Raw genomic sequence first — 20479 nt, forward strand, 5'->3', positions numbered from 1 at the left:
TGGAAACCATTAGATTTTCCAAAGACATATAAATACTCTTGTAATCCCAAAGTTGGGATCTTATCTTGTTTTCTCTATCTAATCACAAAGAACTTTTAGGTGAAAGATCTTATCTTGATCATTTTCTTTTGTGATTGTTTGATTATTGAGATCACTAATCATGACTAGCACCAAATCATCATTGATTCTTGGGCTCATCATGAAGAGTAGTGTGTAGTCATCTTTGGATTCATGGGTTAGGGAGACTAAGGGTGATTAAGCTAGATCTAAGGTGTTCTAGTATAGATCCATCTTGTTCCTTGCTAGTAGAGTGCTTTTAATGCAACTCTAGAGTTGGCCTCTCTAAAGTTGAGCTCTAGGCATTTCATGTCTGAAAGGTGTTTGATGAAATGTCTGAACCAACTCTCCTAAGCTTTTAACATTATTTACCAAAGAGATTTGTTGTTAAAGGTGTTAAGATGGCTAGTAGACTTGAGATTAATGATTACTTAGATAACATTCAACCAAAGAGATTTGATGCTTGAGTTATCTTAGTAAATGAACATTCATCTAGAGATAGAGTTTGTTTAGGATGGTGTCTAGGTCTAAGGTAGATAGATTGGTTGAAAGTTAACATCTTTAGATTGAAATTTGATCACCCAAGGTCAATTCCTTTAGCCCGTGAGTTCTCTTATCTTATAAGAAAAAAAGCTTTGTCCTTTATTGTATTTTAGTATCATTCTAGTTCAAAAATCATCTCACCAATTGATAGCACTTAGATTAAGCATGGTTTTGCATTCTCTTTGCTTTAGAATCACTTAGAACTGGTTTGACATCCTTTATTCTACAACATTTGATTAAGAGCCTTGAAACTCCTATCATCAAATTGGCGCCGTTGCCAAATTCTAAGTTGATTGTGACATTGGGATTTAGTCATTTGCTTGAGACTAAGTCAATTTTTGTTTAATTGTGTTATTGCTTTTCTTTCTTTTTTCTCCCTTTGGATTTCAGGTGTATGAACACAAGGAGCAGAGGTCCAACAAACCTAGTTCCAAGAGTTGAAGACATTAGAGCACTTGAGAGGGAGATTGCAAGACAGAGAAGAGAAGTAGAGCAACAAGCTCATTTGCAAAGGTTGGGGTTTGATATGGAGAATCTGCCTCAAGATGGTGATGCCCAAGGAGGCATTGATCCAAGAGCTGATCACCTTCGACCACAGCGCCAACCACAACACCCACCACGCCAAGCTCGCGCCATTGGAGCCTATGATCAACCTCACATTAATGGTCATAGGTTAGGAATCAGAGCACCACCAGTGGAGAACAACAACTTCGAGATCAAGTCAGGGCTGCTCAACACCATAGAGAACAACAAGTATCATGGTCTTGTTGCTGAAGACCCTTTTGATCACTTGTACAAGTTTGATAAGTATTGTGGCTTGTCCAAGACAAATGGTATTTCTGAAGATGCCTTCAAGTTGAAGTTGTTCCCTTTCTCTTTGGGAGACAAGGCACACCAATGGGAGAAGACTCTTTCAAGTGACACTGTCACCACTTGGGAAGAGTGTAAGAGAGCTTTCCTAGACAAGTTCTTCTCTACTTCAAGGACAGCTAAGATCAGGAACAAAATCTCTGGGTTTCAACAGAAAGGTCTAGAAAGTTTCAGTGAAGCATGGAAGAGGTTCAAGGGCTATTGGTCTCAATGCCCTCATCATGGTTTCAGCAAGAAGAGTTTGCTTAGCACCTTCTACAGAGGAGCTCTACCACAGTGCAGAAACAGGCTTGACACTGCCAGCAATGGTTTCTTATTAAGGAGAACCGAGGAAGAGGCAGAGGAACTGGTAGAGAACATGGCTAAGAGTGACTCGGTCTACAGTGAGGAGCATGATAGGGTCAACAGAAGTGATGATCAACAAACAAAGAAAGAGATCAAGTCCTTGCAAGAGAAGATGGACTTGCTTCTTTCCAACCAAGCTAAGCAAGAGCAGATGAACTTTGTGGGTGGTCCTAATCAAGAGGTTCCTCCCAAGATCAATGAGGTTGATGGTTTTGAAGGCCAAGAAGAGCTGTGCTTCATCAACAACAATGGTTCTTGGTACAGGAAGGAGCCTAACTTTCAGTACAACAACTACCAGCAAAGGTCCTACTCTAACAACCAGCAAGGAGGATACCAACAAAAGCAAAACACTCAGCAAGGGAGCTATCAACCTAGACAAACCACCCCTCCTGGTTTCAACAATAACAACAATCAGTCTACTCAGGCTCAAGGAAGTTCTTCCCAAGCTCCAGCTTCAGATACAAGTGTGGATGCAATGTTCAAGAAACTCTTGGATTTTCAGGAAAAGAATGAGAAGACAATGGGGTATGAGTTCAAGAACATTCACTCCAAGATTGATGGAAGCTACAATGAGCTCAACAACAAGATCAGACATTTGGAGAACCAGTTTGCTTCAATGAATTCTCAACCAAGTCGCCAACAAGGGGCATTACCTGGAAAGCCAGAGCAAAATCCCAAGGAAACTATGAAAGCAATCACCCTACGGAGTGGTAAACAGTTATCTCCAAGAATTCTCACCAAAGATGGTGAAAAGCAAGGTGGGGAGGTGGCTATCAACATTGATGATGAAGTGGTGATTGTAGATGAGAAGGTTGATGAAGAAATTATAGAAAAGATTGTTGAAGCTAAGGGTAAAGGAAAGGTTGGAGAAGAGAAGAGGACAGTGAAACATGGTGAAACTGCTACTCCAACAAAGGACTCCTCTTTTGTTCCTCCTCCCTATGAGCCAAAGCTACCATTCCCTGGAAGATTCAAAAGACAGCTATTGGAGAAGTACAAGGCACTCTTTGAGAAACAAATGAGTGAAGTTCAGATCATAATGCCCATCATTGATGCTTTTATGCTGGTTCCTCAATACAGAAAATTCTTGAAAGATGCTGTAGCTGCAAAGAAAAAAGAGATGGAGAGCATGATGATCCTTACCCACGAGTGCAGTGCCATTATCCAGAGGTTAGATGTTCCAAGGAAGCTAGTGGATCAAGGATGTTTCATCTTACCTTGTGCTCTAGGACCCATGGTATTTGAATGGTGTCTTTGTGATCTTGGGGCTAGTGTCAGCTTGATGCCTTTGTCTATTGCAAAGAAGCTTGGATTTACTCAATACAAGAAGTGTAAACTCTCTTTGGTGTTGGCTGATAGATCAGTGAAGATTCCTGTTGGTATTTTAGAAGACCTCCCCTTGATGGTTGGTAACTTTGAGATCCCTACTGATTTTGTTGTGTTGGAGATGGGGGAGGAAGCCCAAGACCCTTTGATCTTTGGAAGACCATTCTTAGCCACCGCAGGAGCTATTGTGAATGTTAGACAAGGAAAGATTGATCTTCATCTTGGACAAGGGAACATTCTTCACTTTGACATCAATGAAGTGATGAAGACTCTCTACAACATGCTTTAACAATTGAGAGAGAAGTCTAAGTGATTGAGAACAAAGAAAGTGATGCCTATGTGAAAATGTTGGATTCTCACAAGGGGATTAGTGGTGAAGGTCAGAATGAGGAGCTTACATATGAGGCTCACCATGCTTCCTCGGCCACTCAACAAGAGAACCTCCAAGAGGATGATTGAAGTGAACTCAAGGCACCAAAAGTGGAGCTTAAACCTCTTCCCCATGGTGTAAGGTACGCTTTCCTTGGCCCTAATGAAACTTACTCTATCATAGTGAGTAGTGAGCTTAGTGAAGATGAATTGTCTAAACTTTTGAATGAACTTAAAAAGTATAGAAAGCCAATAGGCTACTCACTAGATGATATTAAAGGGATATCACCTTCTTTATGCATGCATAGGATACATCTAGAGGATGAATCTATGACTTCTATAGAACATCAAAGAAGGTTGAATCCCAACTTGAATAATGTTGTTAAGAAAGAGATTCTGAAACTCTTAGATGCAGGAGTAATATATCCTATTTCAGATAGCAAATGGGTGTCTCCTGTGCATGTTGTCCCAAAGAAGGGGGAAATTACTGTGGTAAAAAATGATAAGGATGAACTAATACCAACAAGAACAATAACAGGACATAGGATGTCCATAGATTATCGAAAACTTAACTCAACATCTAGAAAAGATCATTTTCCATTGCCATTCATTGATCAAATGCTAGAGAGACTTGCAAATCATCCCTATTATTGTTTTCTTGATGGGTATTCAGGGTTCTTCCAAAACCCCATACATCCAAATGATCAAGAGAAAACGACTTTCACATGCCCTTATGGTACCTTTGCTTATCGAAGGATGCCATTTGGGCTATGTAATGCTCCAGCCACTTTCCAAAGATGCATGATGTCTATTTTCTCTGATCTTATAGAGGATGTTGTAGAGATATTTATGGATGACTTCTCTATCTACGGATCTTTGTTTTCTGCTTGTTTGTCCAATCTTAGCAGGGTCCTCAAGAGATGTGAAGAGACAAACCTTGTGCTGAATTGGGAGAAATGTCACTTCATGGTTAAGGAAGGGATTGTGCTTGGACACAAGATTTCAGAAAGGGGGATTGAGGTAGACAAGGCCAAGATCGAAGTGATGATTGGATTATCTCCACCAAAGACGGTTAAGGACATTAGAAGCTTCCTTGGTCATGCTGGATTCTATAGAAGATTCATCCAAGACTTCTCAATGATAGCAAGGCCAATGGCTAAGCTTTTATGCAAAGAAGCTGCATTCAACTTTGATTGGGAATGTCTGGAAGCATTCAAGAAGTTGAAAGACAAGCTAGTTAGTGCCCCCATTGTGCAGCCACCAGATTGGGATCTCCCCTTTGAGATCATGTGTGATGCTAGTGACTATGCTATGGGAGCTGTTCTTGGTCAAAAGAAGGACAAGAAGACTCATGTGATCTACTATGCGAGTAAAACTCTTGATGAAGCCCAAATGAAGTATGCTACAACTGAGAAGGAGCTGCTAGCCATTGTCTACGCCTTTGAGAAGTTCAGAAGCTACTTGGTTGGGTCAAAAGTCATAGTCTACACTGATCATGCTGCATTGAGACATCTCATGGCCAAGAAGGATGCTAAGCCAAGACTGTTGAGGTGGATCGTGCTGCTACAAGAGTTTGACCTTGAGATCAGAGACAAGTCAGAAGTCGAGAATGGTGTAGCTGATCACTTGTCTAGACTGAAGATAGATAGTGGGATCCCTATTGATGAAGGGCTTCCAGAGGAACAGATCATGGAAATTGGAGCAGTGGTAGCGGTTTGTGAAATTGGAAAGAAGCTTGAAGAGGTGAAGGCAACTGAAGAGAAAGGTCCTTGGTATGCTGATCTGGTGAACTACTTAGCTTGTGGAAGAGATCCAATGAGTCTTGACGGATATGCTAAGAAGAAGTTCTACAAAGATGTGAATAGATACTATTGGGATGAGCCTTACCTCTACATCCTTTGTAGAGATCAACTCTATAGAAGAGTAGTAGCTGAAGAAGAAGTCGAAGGGATTCTCACACACTGTCATGGATCATCTTATGGAGGTCATTTCGCTACTTTCAAGACTGTCTCAAAGGTGTTACAAGCTGGGTTTTGGTGGCCTCATATGTTCAAGGACACTCAAGACTTTGTCTCTAGGTGTGATTCATGCCAAAGAAGAGGGAACATCACCAAAAGGAATGAGATGCCTCAAAACCCAATTCTAGAAGTGGAGGTGTTTGATGTGTGGGGTATTGATTTCATGGGACCATTCCCATCATCTTTTGGCAACAAATACATTCTTGTAGCTGTTGACTATGTCTCCAAGTGGGTAGAAGCTGTAGCAAGTCCTACCAATGATGCTAGAGTGGTGATCAAGATGTTCAAAAGCACCATCTTTCCAAGGTTTGGAGTTCCAAGAGTTGTCATCAGTGATGGAGGCTCCCACTTCATCAACAAACTGTTTGAAAGTCTTCTCAAGAAGAATGGTGTGAAGCATAAGGTTGCAACTCCCTACCATCCTCAGACAAGTGGTCAAGTTGAGATCTCCAACAGAGAAATTAAGTCTATTTTGGAGAAAACTGTGGGACTACAAGGAAAGACTGGTCTATCAAGCTAGATGATGCACTTTGGGCTTATAGGACAGCTTACAAAACCCCTTTAGGAACCACACCTTTCAACCTTGTGTATGGAAAGGCTTGTCATCTACCAGTTGAGCTTGAATACAAGGCATTATGGGCTGTTAAGTTACTGAACTTTGACATCAAGAGTGCCAAGGAGAAGATATTTCTCCAACTCAATGAGCTTGATGAGATTAGACTGGATGCTTTTGAGAACTCAAAGATTTACAAGGAGAAAACCAAAGATTTTCATGACAAGAAGATCTTGAAGAGAGAGTTCAGTGCTGGAGATCAAGTGCTTCTCTACAACTCTAGACTGAAGTTGTTTCCCGGGAAACTCAAGTCAAGATGGTCCGGTCCTTTCAAGATCAAAGAAGTTAGGCCATGTGGGGCAATTGTGTTATGGGATAAGAATGGTGGAGACTTTACAGTCAATGGACAAAGAGTTAAGCTCTACATGGGAACCACAATAGAGGAGAAAAGAATCTCGGTTTCACTCTCCGACCCCATCACCGCCTAGCCAAAAGGAAGCAAAGTCAAGCTAGTGACATAAAACAAGCTCACTTGGAGGAAGTCCCATGTCTATCCTTGTACATACATACTAAAAAAAAGAAAAAAAGAATGAATCTCACGCGGGGAGATCCCACGCGGGTTCCTCTACCCGCTCGCACGAGTTTGGTTGGATACGACGTTCCGACGCGCCCACGCGGGTTGCCTTACCCGCATCGCTTCGTCGATGGCTCGACGCGGGATGGAGTCACGCGGGTTTCTCTACCCGCTCGCACAACAAACACGATCGAAGACATTGTCGCGTGGGGAGCGCAACACGGGTCCCGATGTCTCCTTCTACCCGCGTCACTCGGGTCTAACCCACTCAGGTATGGTTTCTAACCCTAAACCCAACCCGTTTCACCCCTAAAACTACCCTACCCCGCGTCTCTCTCTTCCATTCCTCATCTCACTTCCACAAAACATCAAAACTTCCCTCACCAAATCACCCACATCTCACTCAATTCTTCACCAAATCAATCCATTCTTCTTCCTAAATCAAAGCTTTCGCCCCTGTAGTCTATTTTCTTGTTTCACATCTACATTTCCTTTCATCCAAAACAAGGTATTGTATCCTAAAGCTCAATTTCGTAGGTCCCATGAAACCTAGAAATTTAAACTTGAAATTTGATCCTTTTCTTGCTTGATACTTGTGAAATAGACTAGGGAAAGCTTATATATCATGTTGGGTTGTTGATTCTATGGTGAAATTGAGTTAAATTTGAACTTTGAAAAATTAGGGTTCATGAGAATTGGGGATTTTTCGAAATTCCTATAATTCCATACGACTTTGGCTAGGTTGGGTTAGTTAAGATGTCTGGGAACCTCATTTGATAAGTATCCACTTGAAGAACTCATTTGATACTTAAAATTTGCTTAAAAGTCTTATTCTTTGCTTGTGATCATCTCTTGTAGCTTTCTATAAATAACTTGTGTGCATTGTGCTAATTAGCTTTAGCTAAGTGATCATGAATTGAATTCACATTTGCATTTATAATGTTTCCTTCTTCCATTTGCTTATCCTTTTCCAAGGTTTGAAATTTTCAGGTACAATTGGGGAGAAAAGATCAACAAAAGATGGAAGCTGAGAAACAAGAGCTTGCAAGGCAAGAGACTGCTAGACATGGGAAGTCTCTATCCTCAGTATCTACTCCGGGAGGAACTTCTAGGCAGCAAGTATTGGCAGCAAAAAAGAGAGAAGGCAAGGAAGTCGCCATTGCTGATAGTGTGGATGCTGGTGGTAGAAGGTCAGCCCATTCCAAAAGGTCAAAGGAACCGAAAGGCAAGGGGGTAGCTCTTCCCCAAGAGGAGGAGAATGAAGACATCACTGAAGAAGACCAAGCCCCGCACAAGCGAGCCAAAGTGTCTACGGGAAAGAAGGTCGACACTGAGAGGGATAGAACCAAGACACCAACTGAAGATGAGCTATATGGGCATTTGAAGAATGGTGTATTGTGGCCTCCAACTCGATTTGCAGATATCAAGATCATGGAAGAGTTGGAGATAGGTGACGACATCAAGAAAATGTTGGAGCACATGAACATGCAAAGCTTCTTCACTATGGCCTATCCTACCTACGAAGAAGAGTCTTGTCAGTTCTTGTCATCATTGGTAGCTACTTTTCACACCGCCAAACATGTGAGGCAAGGATGGGGAAAGATCAAGTTCAAAGTCCATGGGAAGGTTTACAACATGACCTTCAAGGAGATTGGACAAGCTCTTGGTCTTCAGGATTTGGAGGAATCTTCCATCCCTATCCTATATGATGCCCTTAGGGAGGAAAGCATGGCTAGAATGGTTTGGAAGGTGTTGGCGGGGAAGACTCGCAAGCCAAGCCGTGACAAGAATTCTTCCATTCACCACCCTTCCGTGCGCTATCTCCACCGGTTAATTGTCCACACCATCTTTCCAAGAAAGGAACTAGGCACTGTTAATGATGAGGAGCTACAACTTCTTCACCAAACCGTTCAGCATTATGCTAATCCCTCTCAGTTGCCTTTGGTCGATGCTGACTTCTACAAGAACTTTGGCATGGTGGGATTCTTTGTGAAGCGCCTCGTCCACTACAAGGAATGGGCTTGGACAACAAGTGACTCAGAGCCTCAGGTTGGCATTGGTGGTATGATAACCCTTAGAAGATAATCCAACTGGTCCCGCCTTCTTAGACGGAAGCTACTTGAAGAAAGCTCAGTACTTCAGTGGACGGTTCAATGGAACTTGCGTCTATTCTTACATACAGTCTACACGAGAGGTTGAAGTGCTTCTCCCAAACACCGCCCTGACAACCTTGACTTTGCCTGAAGCTATTAGCTTTGATATTGGGAGTGAGCACTTCCTTGGTCCCCATGGTCCTCTAGGCCCCATACGATCTCCCAAGAGGAAGAAGACAACAGATAGATGTGGTGTTTTCCAAGAAGAAGCTTCCGGTCTAAACTCCGAGCTCCTCTATGGTCCTCCTCGTTACTACTTTGAGCAGCATCCGGGAGCTCTTCCCCATGGACCCCTTCGCCAGGCTCATGAGCATATCAGCAAACTCCAACGATGGAACAAAGCTCAGGACAGAACAATCTTCAAGCTCAAAGACAAGTGTAAGGCGTTGAGTAAGACTGTGAAGAGGCAAGCCGAAGCTTCAGCTCAGTTCATGAAGAAGGTAGCTGATATACTGACTAGAGGAGCTGTAGCGGGATGTTCATCATCAGACTTTGACTTCCTTACCCCCCAGCCTCAGCCTTCAATTGGTCCTTTAGCACTCAGACTTCCCGCCACTGAGAAAGAACTGGTCCGCCAGAAGAGAAACCCACCAGCTCAACAGTCCAACTCAGGAAACAAATCTCCATCCCTTGCCTCTACAGATGAGGAAGCTGACACCGAGGATGAGGCATCGGCCTCCTCCCACGCTTTATAAAGAGGTACTCTACCACTTCCCATTGTATATACCAGTTTTTCTTTGCATTTCTTTCTCTTTTTGATATCTCCTTCAACTTCCTAACACAGAGACTGTGTGAACTAAGTTTGGGGGAGGTATCAAGTATTTGATCACGTTTTCTTTGATGATTTGAGTCTCATGCATTGCATAGTACATACATATATGCATAAAAAAACATGTAGTTGCATCACTTGCACTTTTAGGATTGAGTCTAGAACATATAGGTTGCATTCACTTGCATTGGGAACAATGATTTAAAATGCCTTGCAAAGAACCCTTGTCTAGAACTCAAAATGACATCCTAGTTAAACATATCAAGTAGCTTAAGCATTTCTTGAAAACCTTGCACGCTTCGAGCCTTGAAAACTCTTCTTGAAACTTGTTTGCTTGCTTGATGTTGGCATTGTTCTTGAGATCAGCTCCAACCCGAACTTGGCTTGAATGAACTTAATCTCTCTTACATATGGGCATTTGCATACTTGATCATGGATCTCATACACATTTGGGTTATCTTATTCCTTTATATACCAATCTTTGTTAACCCAAATGACACTCCATACACTACAACCCTAGCCATTCTTTAAGACCAAAACATTTAAAATTGCATGAGTGAGGCCTCTTTTGATAGTTTGTCATGTGCAAAATCTTGAGAGAATTGGAGGCGACATAGATTTGTTCTCGTCTCTTGCTAGCAAAATGAGCTAGCATTTGGGGATGGTGAGAGGGGTTTGTGTGTTCTAAATGTTAATAACTTGGGTTTTGGAGAGTGAGAAAGATGAGAGAGATGAGCAAAAGAGATTAAATAGAAATGAAAACTCTAGGGATAAAGAAAAGATGAAGCTCTTGATTATGCAACAAAGAACCTTCCCCCTAATAAAAAAAATAATAAAAAAAAAAGAGAAAAAAAAATCAAAGAGAAGTTGGGGAAGGGAATGAAAAAGAGTTAGAGTTTGCAAAGAGTGAATTAAAATCCCTAGTAGTTGAGTTAAAAGAAAAAGAGAGTTGTTCATTGGGTGAGTGATGTGAGGGGTTTGCTTTGATTTTGAGATGATGATAAAAAGGGGTAGAACTTGTGATTATAACAAAAGAGGTAGTATGATGAGAATGAATCTATGTATGCATGAGTTGCTTCTAATCTTAGATAAATTTTGCATAATGATCAAGCTCCTTGTTTTTGAGTGATAACCACTTTGAAATGATGACATTTGAACCTTTCTCTCTTCATTCATATTAGACCATCCTTACCTAGCCAAATGATTGAGATCATGTGCCCATTTGTGAGAATTCACTGTGTGTGTGTGTGTGTGTGAATCAATGTGAGAGCTGGTTTAAAGAACTTGTTGATTGATGAGTATTGCAACTTGTGTAGAGGCACATGGAGTATTGATAGGCCTAGAGAAGCTAGAGTATAATAAGAGAGTTGCTCATGCTATTTGCTATGTTTCCTTAGGATGTTAAGTTGAGTACTAGGGAGTGTTACTTTTGGCTATGAGTTCCCACCTTCAAACCTCTTTCCCTTATGAGTTCTTGCAAAGTCACTTGAGGACAAGTAAAGAACAAGTTCGGGGGAGTTGATATCTTGCATATTTGCATTGTTTTAAGTCCCCATTTCACATATAATGATCATATAGATTAGGAATTTAGCATCTTTAGAATCCATATTGCATTCATATGTCCTAATCAGGTAGTGGAGTGTCCTATGAAGTAATTGGAAGTGTTTAGAAGCACTATGGCTCAAGAAGAAACGGAAAATGATGTTAGTTCGAGTTCAAGCGAGCATAACTCGGGTTGAGCCAACGCGGGTTTTCTTACCCGCATCAAGGCGTCGAGAAGAACAGAATGAAGAACTTCAACGCGGCTTGGATGACGCAGGGTCGAGTACCCGCTCGCACGAGCTAGAGGAATCATCGAAAATCCAGCGCGGGGAGGATGACGCGGGCTGGTGTCGATCATCTCAACCCGCGTCACAAAGAGAAGGGACAGAGGAGTCACGCGGGACGGAGCCATGCGGGATCGACTACCCGTGCGCATGACGAGAGAGTAGCCTCGACAGTCTGACGCGGGACGAAGACCGCGGGTTCCATTACCTGCGCGCATGACAGAAAAGATCGACAACGGTCTGACGCGGGACGAAGGCCGCGGGTTCCATTACCCGCGCGCATGACGGAGAAGATCGACGACCATCTGACGCGGGTGGTGTGACGCGGGGTATGCCCAGTCGCTCCAGCCCGAGTCGATATTTATCCTAAGTCGAATTTTAATGTTTTTAAGGGCTTTTAAGACTTTTTAATGGAAACCATTAGGTTTTCCAAGGACATATAAATACTCTTGTAATCCCAAAGTTGGGATCTTATCTTGTTTTCTCTATCTAATCACAAAGAATTTTTAGGTGAAAGATCTTATCTTTATTATTTTCTCTTGTGATTGTTTGATTATTGGGATCACTAATCATGATTAGCACCAAATCATCATTGATTCTTGGGCTCATCATGAAGAGTAGTGAGTAGTCATCTTTGGATTCATGGGTTAGGGAGACTAAGGGTGATTAAGCTAGATCTAAGGTGTTCTAGTATAGATCCATCTTGTTCCTTGCTAGTAGAGTGCTTTTAATTCAACTCTAGAGTTGGCCTCTCTAAAGTTGAGCTCTAGGCATTTCATGCCTGAAAGGTGTTTGATGAAATGCCTGAACCAACTCTCCTAAGCTTTTAACATTATTTACCAAAGAGATTTGTTGTTAAAGGTGTTAAGATGGCTAGTAGACTTGAGATTAATGATTACTTAGATAACATTCAACCAAAGAGAATTGATGCTTGAGTTATCTTAGTAAATGAACATTCATCTAGAGATAGAGTTTGTTTAGGATGGTGTCTAGGTCTAAGGTAGATAGATTGGTTGAAAGTTAACATCTTTAGATTGAAACTTGATCACCCAAGGTCAATTCCTTTAGCCCGTGAGTTCTCTTATATTATAAGAAAGAAAGCTTTGTCCTTTATTGCATTTTAGTATCATTCTAGTTCAAAAATCATCTCACCAATTGATAGCACTTAGATTAAGCATGGTCTTGCATTCCCTTTGCTTTAAAATCACTTAGAACTGGTTTGACATCTTTTATTCTACAACATTTGATTAAGAGCCTTGATACTCCTATCATCATTGATTGAGAATAAATCTTCCTAGATGACCTCTCTATCAGGTAACTTTTTGGCTAGATACTGAACCAAATTATATACGAAAATTTTCGGATATTAAACCGTTATGAAGCGAAGATGGTCATGGTCCATTGGCCATGCCTTGTGACAAAGTTCACTTTGGCATCAGAGTTCAATCTCTCATCTGCTCCAAAATAAGGAGCTTCCCCTTCATGGGTTAATGGGCTAACGGACCAGTCCGTTGTGGCTCGAAGTTAACAGAAAAAAAAACAGTTATGAAAATTGAGAGGATACCTGAAACCAAAGGAAACATTAGTGGATTTTAAATAGGTCCAAAACTCTATCGAAAGATCTGGATCCGATAAAAACTGATCCAACTCGAATGTCCAAGCTTAGTCTACCTTGTACAAAAGATGATATCGGTCGGACTTTAACCTATGAATGAGCTGGTTGTACTATATAGGAACTCAATTATAAATATATGAATACGAAACAGTGTAAGTATATAAACAATGTAGTAATAGCAATAGCAATTTCATTAGTTTTTGCAAGAAGACTTTTAAAGGTGATAAATTGGGAAATCCAAGGAAAGGTGTTTGAGTCACTTAAGAGATTTCTAAAGGTACTCATTTATTTTCTAACTAAGTTAAAATCCGCGTCTTGCGTGGAATAAACATTATATATAAAAATTATGTTATATATTATATAATTTTTTTACATATTATTAAATAATAAATATATATTAAATAATTGAAAAGTCAGTAACTATTACATATATAATTAAATTGGTGCAAACATATAAATAAATTTTATTAATCCAAACAATGTTTTTTTTTCTATTTGATATGACATATAATTAAATTTAAATGATATTAACATATATATATATATAGTATATTTCAAATATTAATATCTATTAAATGATGCTTTCAACTCATATGGTTTTTTATCAACTGTATCTTTTGTCGCAAACTTTAAATTACTGATAATAAAATTTTCATTGTGGGATTAATAGTTTTAATAATTTTTTATTTTATTTTTAAATTAAGCTGTCAATATTTGTTCCAAGCTTTTATAAAAAAAAAAATTTCAAAGTAAATTTCGAAATTAAAATATTTATGTATTTTTATATAGTATATATTTTAATTTAAAATGATATATATATATATATGTATGTGTGTGTGTGTGTGTGTTTTAATCTTAATACTTATTAAATGGACTTTCTATATATATGATTTTATAATCATTTGTATCTTGTCATAACAAAAATTTTAAACAATGGATCACAAAATTTAAATGTAAAACTTTTAACAGTTTAGTAATTTATAATCTTTTTTAAAAATGTAAAATATAGAATATACATAAAATCTAAATTTTTATTATATGGTTAATGTGGTTATTTAATTTATTTTAATCGTTTAAAATTAAACAAATATGATAGAAAATACACTAATTTTTATTATTAAAAATCATTAATTTTTTATATACACTTTAGCCAGATTAGAAAATTTTGTAATTTTTATTTAAATATTAATAATGAATTTATGGTTAATTTAATAAAAAAATATTATATATTTAGATGGACCAACTTATTTCTCTAAGGATTCTAAAAATTATTCTAGTGATGATACGTTGCTACAAAAAAATATTGTAATGATTCTCAATTAATAGAATAAGGGATGGGAGTCAAACACCTTTGCTTCCACCAGCTTTGTAGTATTCTTAATTAGAAGTTTGACACCATCACAACCGTTCAAGCTTTTAAGTCTTCCAAAAAAAAATTTATTTAGCTCAGAGATCCTTGAAATCTTCAAGTATTTTAAAGGAGCATTCATCACATAATGATAATCTTAATGCTGTGTTCCAAAAATTTCTACTATAATTTGATCGACTCCCTAACACGGCTGTGTGGAACTGTGGATATTTATGCACCTTTAGGTTTTCAAGATTAGGAGAGCGAGATAGAAGGTTAACAACTGATTCATGCAAAACTCCTCCCAATCATGTTTGTTTCAGTATCCATTGCATTACATTTGTCCAAACTAATTTTGAGATCGAAACACTGTAGAACTAGAGCATTATGTGAAAGCAAATACCAGCAAACATCCTTTGAGAATGTCCTGAGTTCATAAAAAAATTCATGAGTTTGGGAGCTATAGAGAGAATAGATGGTCACTTAGAGATGTTAGGGAGCGTTCAGGAGGAAAAGGTTGCGTTAGTTTTTTTTTTTTTTGATTTCATATTCTCCATCGCTAATTCTTGTTGTCCCGCTATAAAGTTTATTTTTGAGCTTAAATTAACGGAGAACAAAATATGAATTGTGCAACTTGACATTTTTTTTCAGACAAAAAAACAAAGATTTTTTCTAACATAACATGAAAAGAAAGTTCTGGTCAATCCCTAAAAGATCATATGTTCAAACTGCTCTCATTGCCTTAAAAATAGCAAATCTCAAGAATCCACAGAAGCCTTGTTCTTGTCTCTCTCCTAAGAGCTCCTTGTGAACACTGTAAGATCCCCCATATATCATTTGTATGAGGATGTTGTTTTCTCTTTGATCAATTCATTTGAATGTGACCAGCCACCTCAAGCATTTTCAACTCTTAAAAGCCAAAACTAGGGTGATTACTTCTCATCTTGATTTGTGGATGTTTCTAGAAGGAACCTGATCACTGTCTTCACCACCAGATGCATCATAGCCATCACTTGTAGACCTTGACAGTGTCATCATCATCATGGATTGCTGTTGTTTTTGTTGTTCTATCTGTTGATTACTCATCAGACCAACAGCTGAAGAAAACCCATCGAGTTGCATTGAATTCTCTGCTTCAGACGAAACTCTAAAAGGGTGAATGTCATGTGAGTCTTCTAAGCTGCTCTCTGGTGAAGATGCAACCATAACACCACCACCTGACCCTGACATCTCTCGGCTTGTCTGAAACGCGCTTCTTGCTTCTAGCTGAAGAGGTGCTAGCCCTGAGCTAGCTGCTCTACTCTGAACATTCATTAGTGGTTCTGCTGGTAACCGTATGCGCTTAGATTGCCTTCTCTGCTGCTTCCCGTTACTATTAACAGCTTCAAATTTTGCAGGGAACATTCTACGGCCACTGCTGCTTGCTTCTAACCCAACAAAAGGGTTTTCACGTCTAGCCAAAGGCTGGATGATCTTGGATTTCTTCCTCGCTTCTGCTGCTGCCTTTGAGACTTCTTCTGCATTGAGACGCGCTAGAGTCCATGGACTTATCTTCACAGGTTGTTTCTTCTTCTTGACGTGTTCCTCAGCTACTACTGTCTTCTTCCCATATGAACTTACAGACGCATTCTCTGGAGGAACTACATCAAACTGCATACAGAAACCACACACATAAACACAATAGAGCAAATGATATTTTATATAGGCCTGCGGTTTTTAACCAAACCTAACAAAATTTTGGTTAGTTCAGTAATGAGTTCGGTTTTAATTGAGCAGGTTTATAAAGAAACTTCGATTTTCTGTTCGAGTTTAGTTTTTCAAAAAAAAAATTAACAAAACTTTGAACCAAGCTAACCGAATTAACCAAACAAATCAAAATTACCCGAATTTAACCAATTTTTTAACCAAAACCAAAAAATTTGTTTTGTTTCGGTAAAATTTTGAAAAACCGAACTACTTGAATACCAAACCGAACTTTTTCCGGTTCAACTAAGTGAGATTTTGGTCGAACCGAACTATCCGAATTCCAAACTACCTGAACCCGTAGGCCTAATATTATACAAGGTACAAGAAAATCTGGTGAACAGTGAGGTGAAGAAGCAAGATACCTGATCCTCAACAAACAGACGCGGTGGAGTGCACCAAGCTCCACGGTGAAATGCGTTGAAGGAACTTGCACTGCTTAGTCCAGTGAATGAGCTGATCATTGACATTTGAGGGCTTTGCTGACCTCCACCAGCTTCAAGCTCTTGCTCTTGTTCCCTAAGTGCAACTATGTAGTCGTATGTACTTATCCCCTGTTTGAGAAAATTGGTTAGTAAGATAATAGTTCTTGGCATGTCCCTTAACATTGGAAAGCAACCTTTTTAACGAGAAGAATGTGGAAGAAGAAGAGCTGAGCAAGCGGTAGCGTTGCCAGCATTGCTAATAGAGTGCAAACTCCCTGCAAGAGACAAGAAAGAAACCTTCATATCGTGCATTCAGGAGATAACAGTGAAGAGATCAGTTGTATAAGAAGATAACTTACAATAACTATAACAAATGGAACTAGCGAAAAGCTGCTTCCCAACTTTAAGGCAATGTCTACATTAAACTGGTTCCTTCGGAGTAGACATAACACCAGCACATAAATTCCAGTTGACCATTGCACTATGAGCTGCAAGATCAAGCCCACAAAGGAAGAACAATTCAGAGCATCTTACGGCAGAGAAAGAAACAGAGAGATGGATGCTACCTACCAAAAAGATAGCTGATACCATAAGGCTGAAGAACTTTCTGTAATTCCGCTTGCCAATGCAGTTGTTTATCCACTACACAACACAATTCCATAAGCAAAAGAAGATAAAAAAAAATTAAAATGGAATGAAAGGGTTGAAACAAATCAGGCAAATCCTTTTAATACCCTGCAGTGATGATCAAAACTGTCCACACATTTGTCACAAACTCTGCAATGCTTGCTGTATTTGAAGACCTGCAAAAGTAAATACATATTAGTCCATACCAATCAGAAGAGATGGTAATCAACAAGTTTGTGAATTCAAATGTTTACCGCACCTCAACTTCACACAGAGTGCAATAAAACATCCCATCCTCACTCGTCTGCTGCTCAGAAGATTCACCTCTTCCACTGCAACAACCACAGAGCAGTGCACAAGGAGAGCAGAGCAGACGCAGGATAGACGATTTTTGTGATGACTCCAGTTTCTTGCTAGTTCTATTTACTTGATCCTGGACACATGTGCTGTCATGAGACTTGGCACCACCTGGGGTTGATCCACAGCCATCTTTTGTATCTTTTGATTGAGTAAATTTCTCGTTTTCAGGAACTTTAAGGTACTTCTTTGACCGGAAAACTCCACGGTCTGCAGGATCTGATGCCGCACACCATATATACAGTCCAACCACACATGTAATCTGTAAAGAAAATGCCACTAAGTTCTTGATAAGTGAGGCTTCTAAACTCTTGATAGGACCAGATCAGGAACTAACTAGACATGTTAGATTGTGGAACCAATGGAACTAGAAAAACAACATATAAACGGCCAACAAGTACACAATTTTGATATACTAAATCTTCATCCATAAAGCAGAAAAAAAAAAAAGAATCTTAAAGCAAATTTGATATTAGAGAGCAAAGCAAACAACTTTAGCTTACCAGAGGAGAGTATATACCCATGGCAATGTACTGATGAAGCTTGCTCCCAACAAAAGGAGCAAAGAAGACGTAGAAAGCAAACCCAAGAGCCAAGAACACAGCAACAGCCACCACCTACCCATAAAGTTCCAAACTTTCACCTCAAAATCAAAATCCTTCAAATAAATTTTAGCCAGAGTTACCTGAAGAGGATGGTAAGGAAGTTGCCACCCATGTTTCCTCATTTTCCTGCAAAATCCAGATGTAGATCGAAGGAAGTGACTCAAGTCAAATAAACATAAAAACTTTCCCTTTTCACATTCTTCTTCTCCAAAATTCTAACATTTATCTTCGTTCACGGACTTTCCCTTTCTTTCTCTCTCTAGGAAGACATTTGACCACTGAGTGCAAAGTAAATAAACCAAAATATCAAATAGAAACAAACAGAAAAAAAAAAAAAAAGTATAAAGACTCTTCCTTTTGTGGTAACTATGATGCTCTACTATGTACCTTGTGTGCAAAGCTTTGAGCTATGGTGAACCCACCATGGAAGGGAGAGGGGAAAAGAGTTATGATTGAAAAGCAGTAACCCTTTTCTCAAAGGCCAAATCATGTGTCACAGTCCTGTTGCTGGCAAAAACAGTAACACTTGTGTTTTCTTTCTTCTTTTGTTTATTTGTCATAACTCTTCCCCTCTCTATTTTTTTTTCCTTCTTTTTTACTTTTTTTGCCCTCTGATTTTTCTTACATTTATATTCTCACCCCCCAATACTTTCTTCGGCTTCTGTAGTCATGAAATGAGCATAATTAGATTTTTTTTCCAGATGTAATTGTGATTAGGTAGCCTAATGTTTGACATAAACATAGCTCGGACCAACCATGGGAGCTGTATCAGCAACGGTTTCGACTGAGAGAGCCACTGGGCGTAGCAAAGGATATGGTTTTGTTAGGTTTTCAGATCTTGGCCAGATGCTGCTTGCTGTGGAGCGTATGAACGGTGTTGAGTGTGTCAGATATGCCTATGAGAATTGCTCCTACACGTGGAAACTAAAACTCTCTCTTCTTCTTAATACTTTGGAGTCTCTTTGTTTCTAGCCTAGAAACCTTTCCTTCTTAGTACTTTGGATTGATGATCAAAGAGAGTGTGATCTTGTTTTTGTAACTTTGAATAATGAAGAAGAGTTTTTTGAAGTTTTTAAATACACCTTATTACTCTGGAACATAAAAAGTCGAACCTGACATCCACAGAACCATCAAGCGTATCTTTGTGCTCCACATTGGTTATGGATCCAGCCTCATCCACGTCTTGGTACTCTGCTTTCACCCTCCTAACAGGCACCGTGACCGAGTAAATAGTCCCAAGGTCACCATCAGTAGCTACATTAATCTGAACCTTCTCCTCCGACTCTATCTCCACAAAATCCGACAGCGCGTGAACAATGTTGTCCACAATCTTCCTTTTAGCTTCGTCGCTGACCGCACAACTGTCCGAGAACAGAATCATCTTGAGCCGCTGCTTCGCGATTCTCGCGTTGGAGCTTCTTCTCGACGCGTGAGATGGGAATATGATCTTCCACGCTATATTTAACCGGTCGAAGGAACTCATGTTGATGGTGTTCAAGAGGAAGCTCTCTCTACTTCCTGGTGATAGCTCGTAGTCTCCGGTAGTGGTGGTGTTCCTTGCCGAAACCTTGGCTTGACCGAGTCTGTTTTCGCCGCTGATGGATACTCCATGAGGACATTTATAGGTTTCTAAATTAGGCCATTGCTTACGAAGAAGCCCCTGAAATCAACCTTGCAAATAAAATATCAGACTAGATGATGGCATTTGTAGACTTAGTTTATATCATAAAACCGTTGCCAACAGGAATTGAACCTATGACCTCCAAGATTTTCAAAATCCAGTAGTTCTAACCACTAGACCAACTCACAACATCATAAACCTCTTCATGTAACTAAAGAAGACCGGTCGTTTCAGCTGCAACGACGTCGTTTTAGCTGTTAGTTAAAAGTAGTCGTTTCCATCGTTTCTTTGAAGATCAAACGTAGTGGTGTTGCTGAAGTGGAAACGCAGTCGTTTTCTTGAAGATCAAACGTATTGGTGTGGCTGAAGTGGAAACGCAGTCGTTTGATGAAGTGGAGAAGCCAGCTCGAGCCCTTTTCTGAAACCCCACCAGGTGACATCTTCTTCCACTCTTTGCATGCTTGTTGTTAATTACTTCTACAGAACCGTATTTGTTTTGTCTTTAGCTTTATATTGTGACTGAATGATGCAGCTTAGCATCCTATTTCTATTGGGCTTTGGTTTTATTGTTTCCTTTTTATTAGTATTCTTAATATTTAGAAAGATAATGATTAAAGACTTTAGGATAGAAGATTAGATCATGATCTTTAATCCTTAAGATCTTAGGTTTTTTTCTTATTAGTATAAATAGTGAACTCTTGATTTGTAAGAGTCACAACTTTTGAATTATTGATT

General features: G+C 39.5%; 3 protein-coding genes and 1 non-coding gene across 5 annotated transcripts; 1 reads left to right on the plus strand and 3 right to left on the minus strand.

Moving 5' to 3' along the window:
• The first annotated feature begins 1145 nt into the window (after positions 1-1145).
• LOC125588514 lies at positions 1146-3430 on the plus strand. The gene is made up of 5 exons (XM_048759893.1): positions 1146-1272; positions 1377-2017; positions 2099-2340; positions 2449-2985; positions 3175-3430. Exons 1-5 carry the CDS (start codon positions 1146-1148, stop codon positions 3428-3430), a joined length of 1803 nt encoding a protein of 600 aa, XP_048615850.1.
• On the minus strand, positions 1592-1698 carry LOC125589531. Its single transcript, XR_007325712.1, has one exon. It is a non-coding gene; the product is annotated as a small nucleolar RNA R71 (small nucleolar RNA).
• An 11516-nt stretch (positions 3431-14946) lies between the features above and the next one.
• On the minus strand, positions 14947-18729 carry LOC106401650 (probable protein S-acyltransferase 22). Of its 2 annotated transcripts, none has more exons than XM_048760131.1 (10): positions 18511-18729; positions 18204-18401; positions 18022-18135; positions 17421-17780; positions 17269-17337; positions 17105-17176; positions 16894-17022; positions 16729-16809; positions 16475-16663; positions 14947-16016 (listed from the first exon to the last, which is right to left on the minus strand). In XM_048760131.1, exons 2-10 carry the CDS (start codon positions 18243-18245, stop codon positions 15306-15308), a joined length of 1767 nt encoding a protein of 588 aa, XP_048616088.1. In that variant the 5' UTR covers positions 18246-18401; positions 18511-18729; the 3' UTR covers positions 14947-15305. The 2 variants fall into 2 exon arrangements, with proteins under 2 accessions (XP_048616088.1, XP_013697650.1); XM_013842196.3 differs by having other exon boundaries at positions 18204-18249; positions 18511-18722.
• A 440-nt stretch (positions 18730-19169) lies between these two features.
• On the minus strand, positions 19170-19789 carry LOC106398834 (cell division topological specificity factor homolog, chloroplastic-like; the record flags this gene model as incomplete). Its single annotated transcript, XM_022693968.2, has 1 exon — positions 19170-19789. A coding segment is annotated over one exon (594 nt), but the record flags the coding sequence as incomplete, so codon positions are not given.
• Positions 19790-20479: the final 690 nt, after the last annotated feature.

Source organism: Brassica napus, chromosome C6 (genome assembly GCF_020379485.1).
Source record: "Brassica napus cultivar Da-Ae chromosome C6, Da-Ae, whole genome shotgun sequence".
NCBI lineage: Eukaryota > Viridiplantae > Streptophyta > Magnoliopsida > Brassicales > Brassicaceae > Brassica > Brassica napus.

Excerpts from the sequence above, each read along its gene's own strand:
- LOC125588514 (XM_048759893.1), top strand. The coding sequence starts at position 1,146 with ATGGTGATGCCCAAGGAGGCATTGATCCAAGAGCTGATCACCTTCGAC. Across the intron at positions 1,273-1,376 it reads CCTCACATTAATGGTCATAG|ACCCTTTTGATCACTTGTAC; the intron begins GTTAGGAATCAG and ends TTGTTGCTGAAG. Across the intron at positions 2,018-2,098 it reads TTCCTCCCAAGATCAATGAG|TACAACAACTACCAGCAAAG; the intron begins GTTGATGGTTTT and ends CCTAACTTTCAG.
- LOC106401650 (XM_048760131.1), bottom strand. The coding sequence starts at position 18,245 with ATGAGGAAACATGGGTGGCAACTTCCTTACCATCCTCTTCAG. Across the intron at positions 18,136-18,203 it reads TTCCTTACCATCCTCTTCAG|GTGGTGGCTGTTGCTGTGTT; the intron begins GTAACTCTGGCT and ends CTTTATGGGTAG. Across the intron at positions 17,177-17,268 it reads GTTTTGATCATCACTGCAGG|TGGATAAACAACTGCATTGG; the intron begins GTATTAAAAGGA and ends TGTGTTGTGTAG.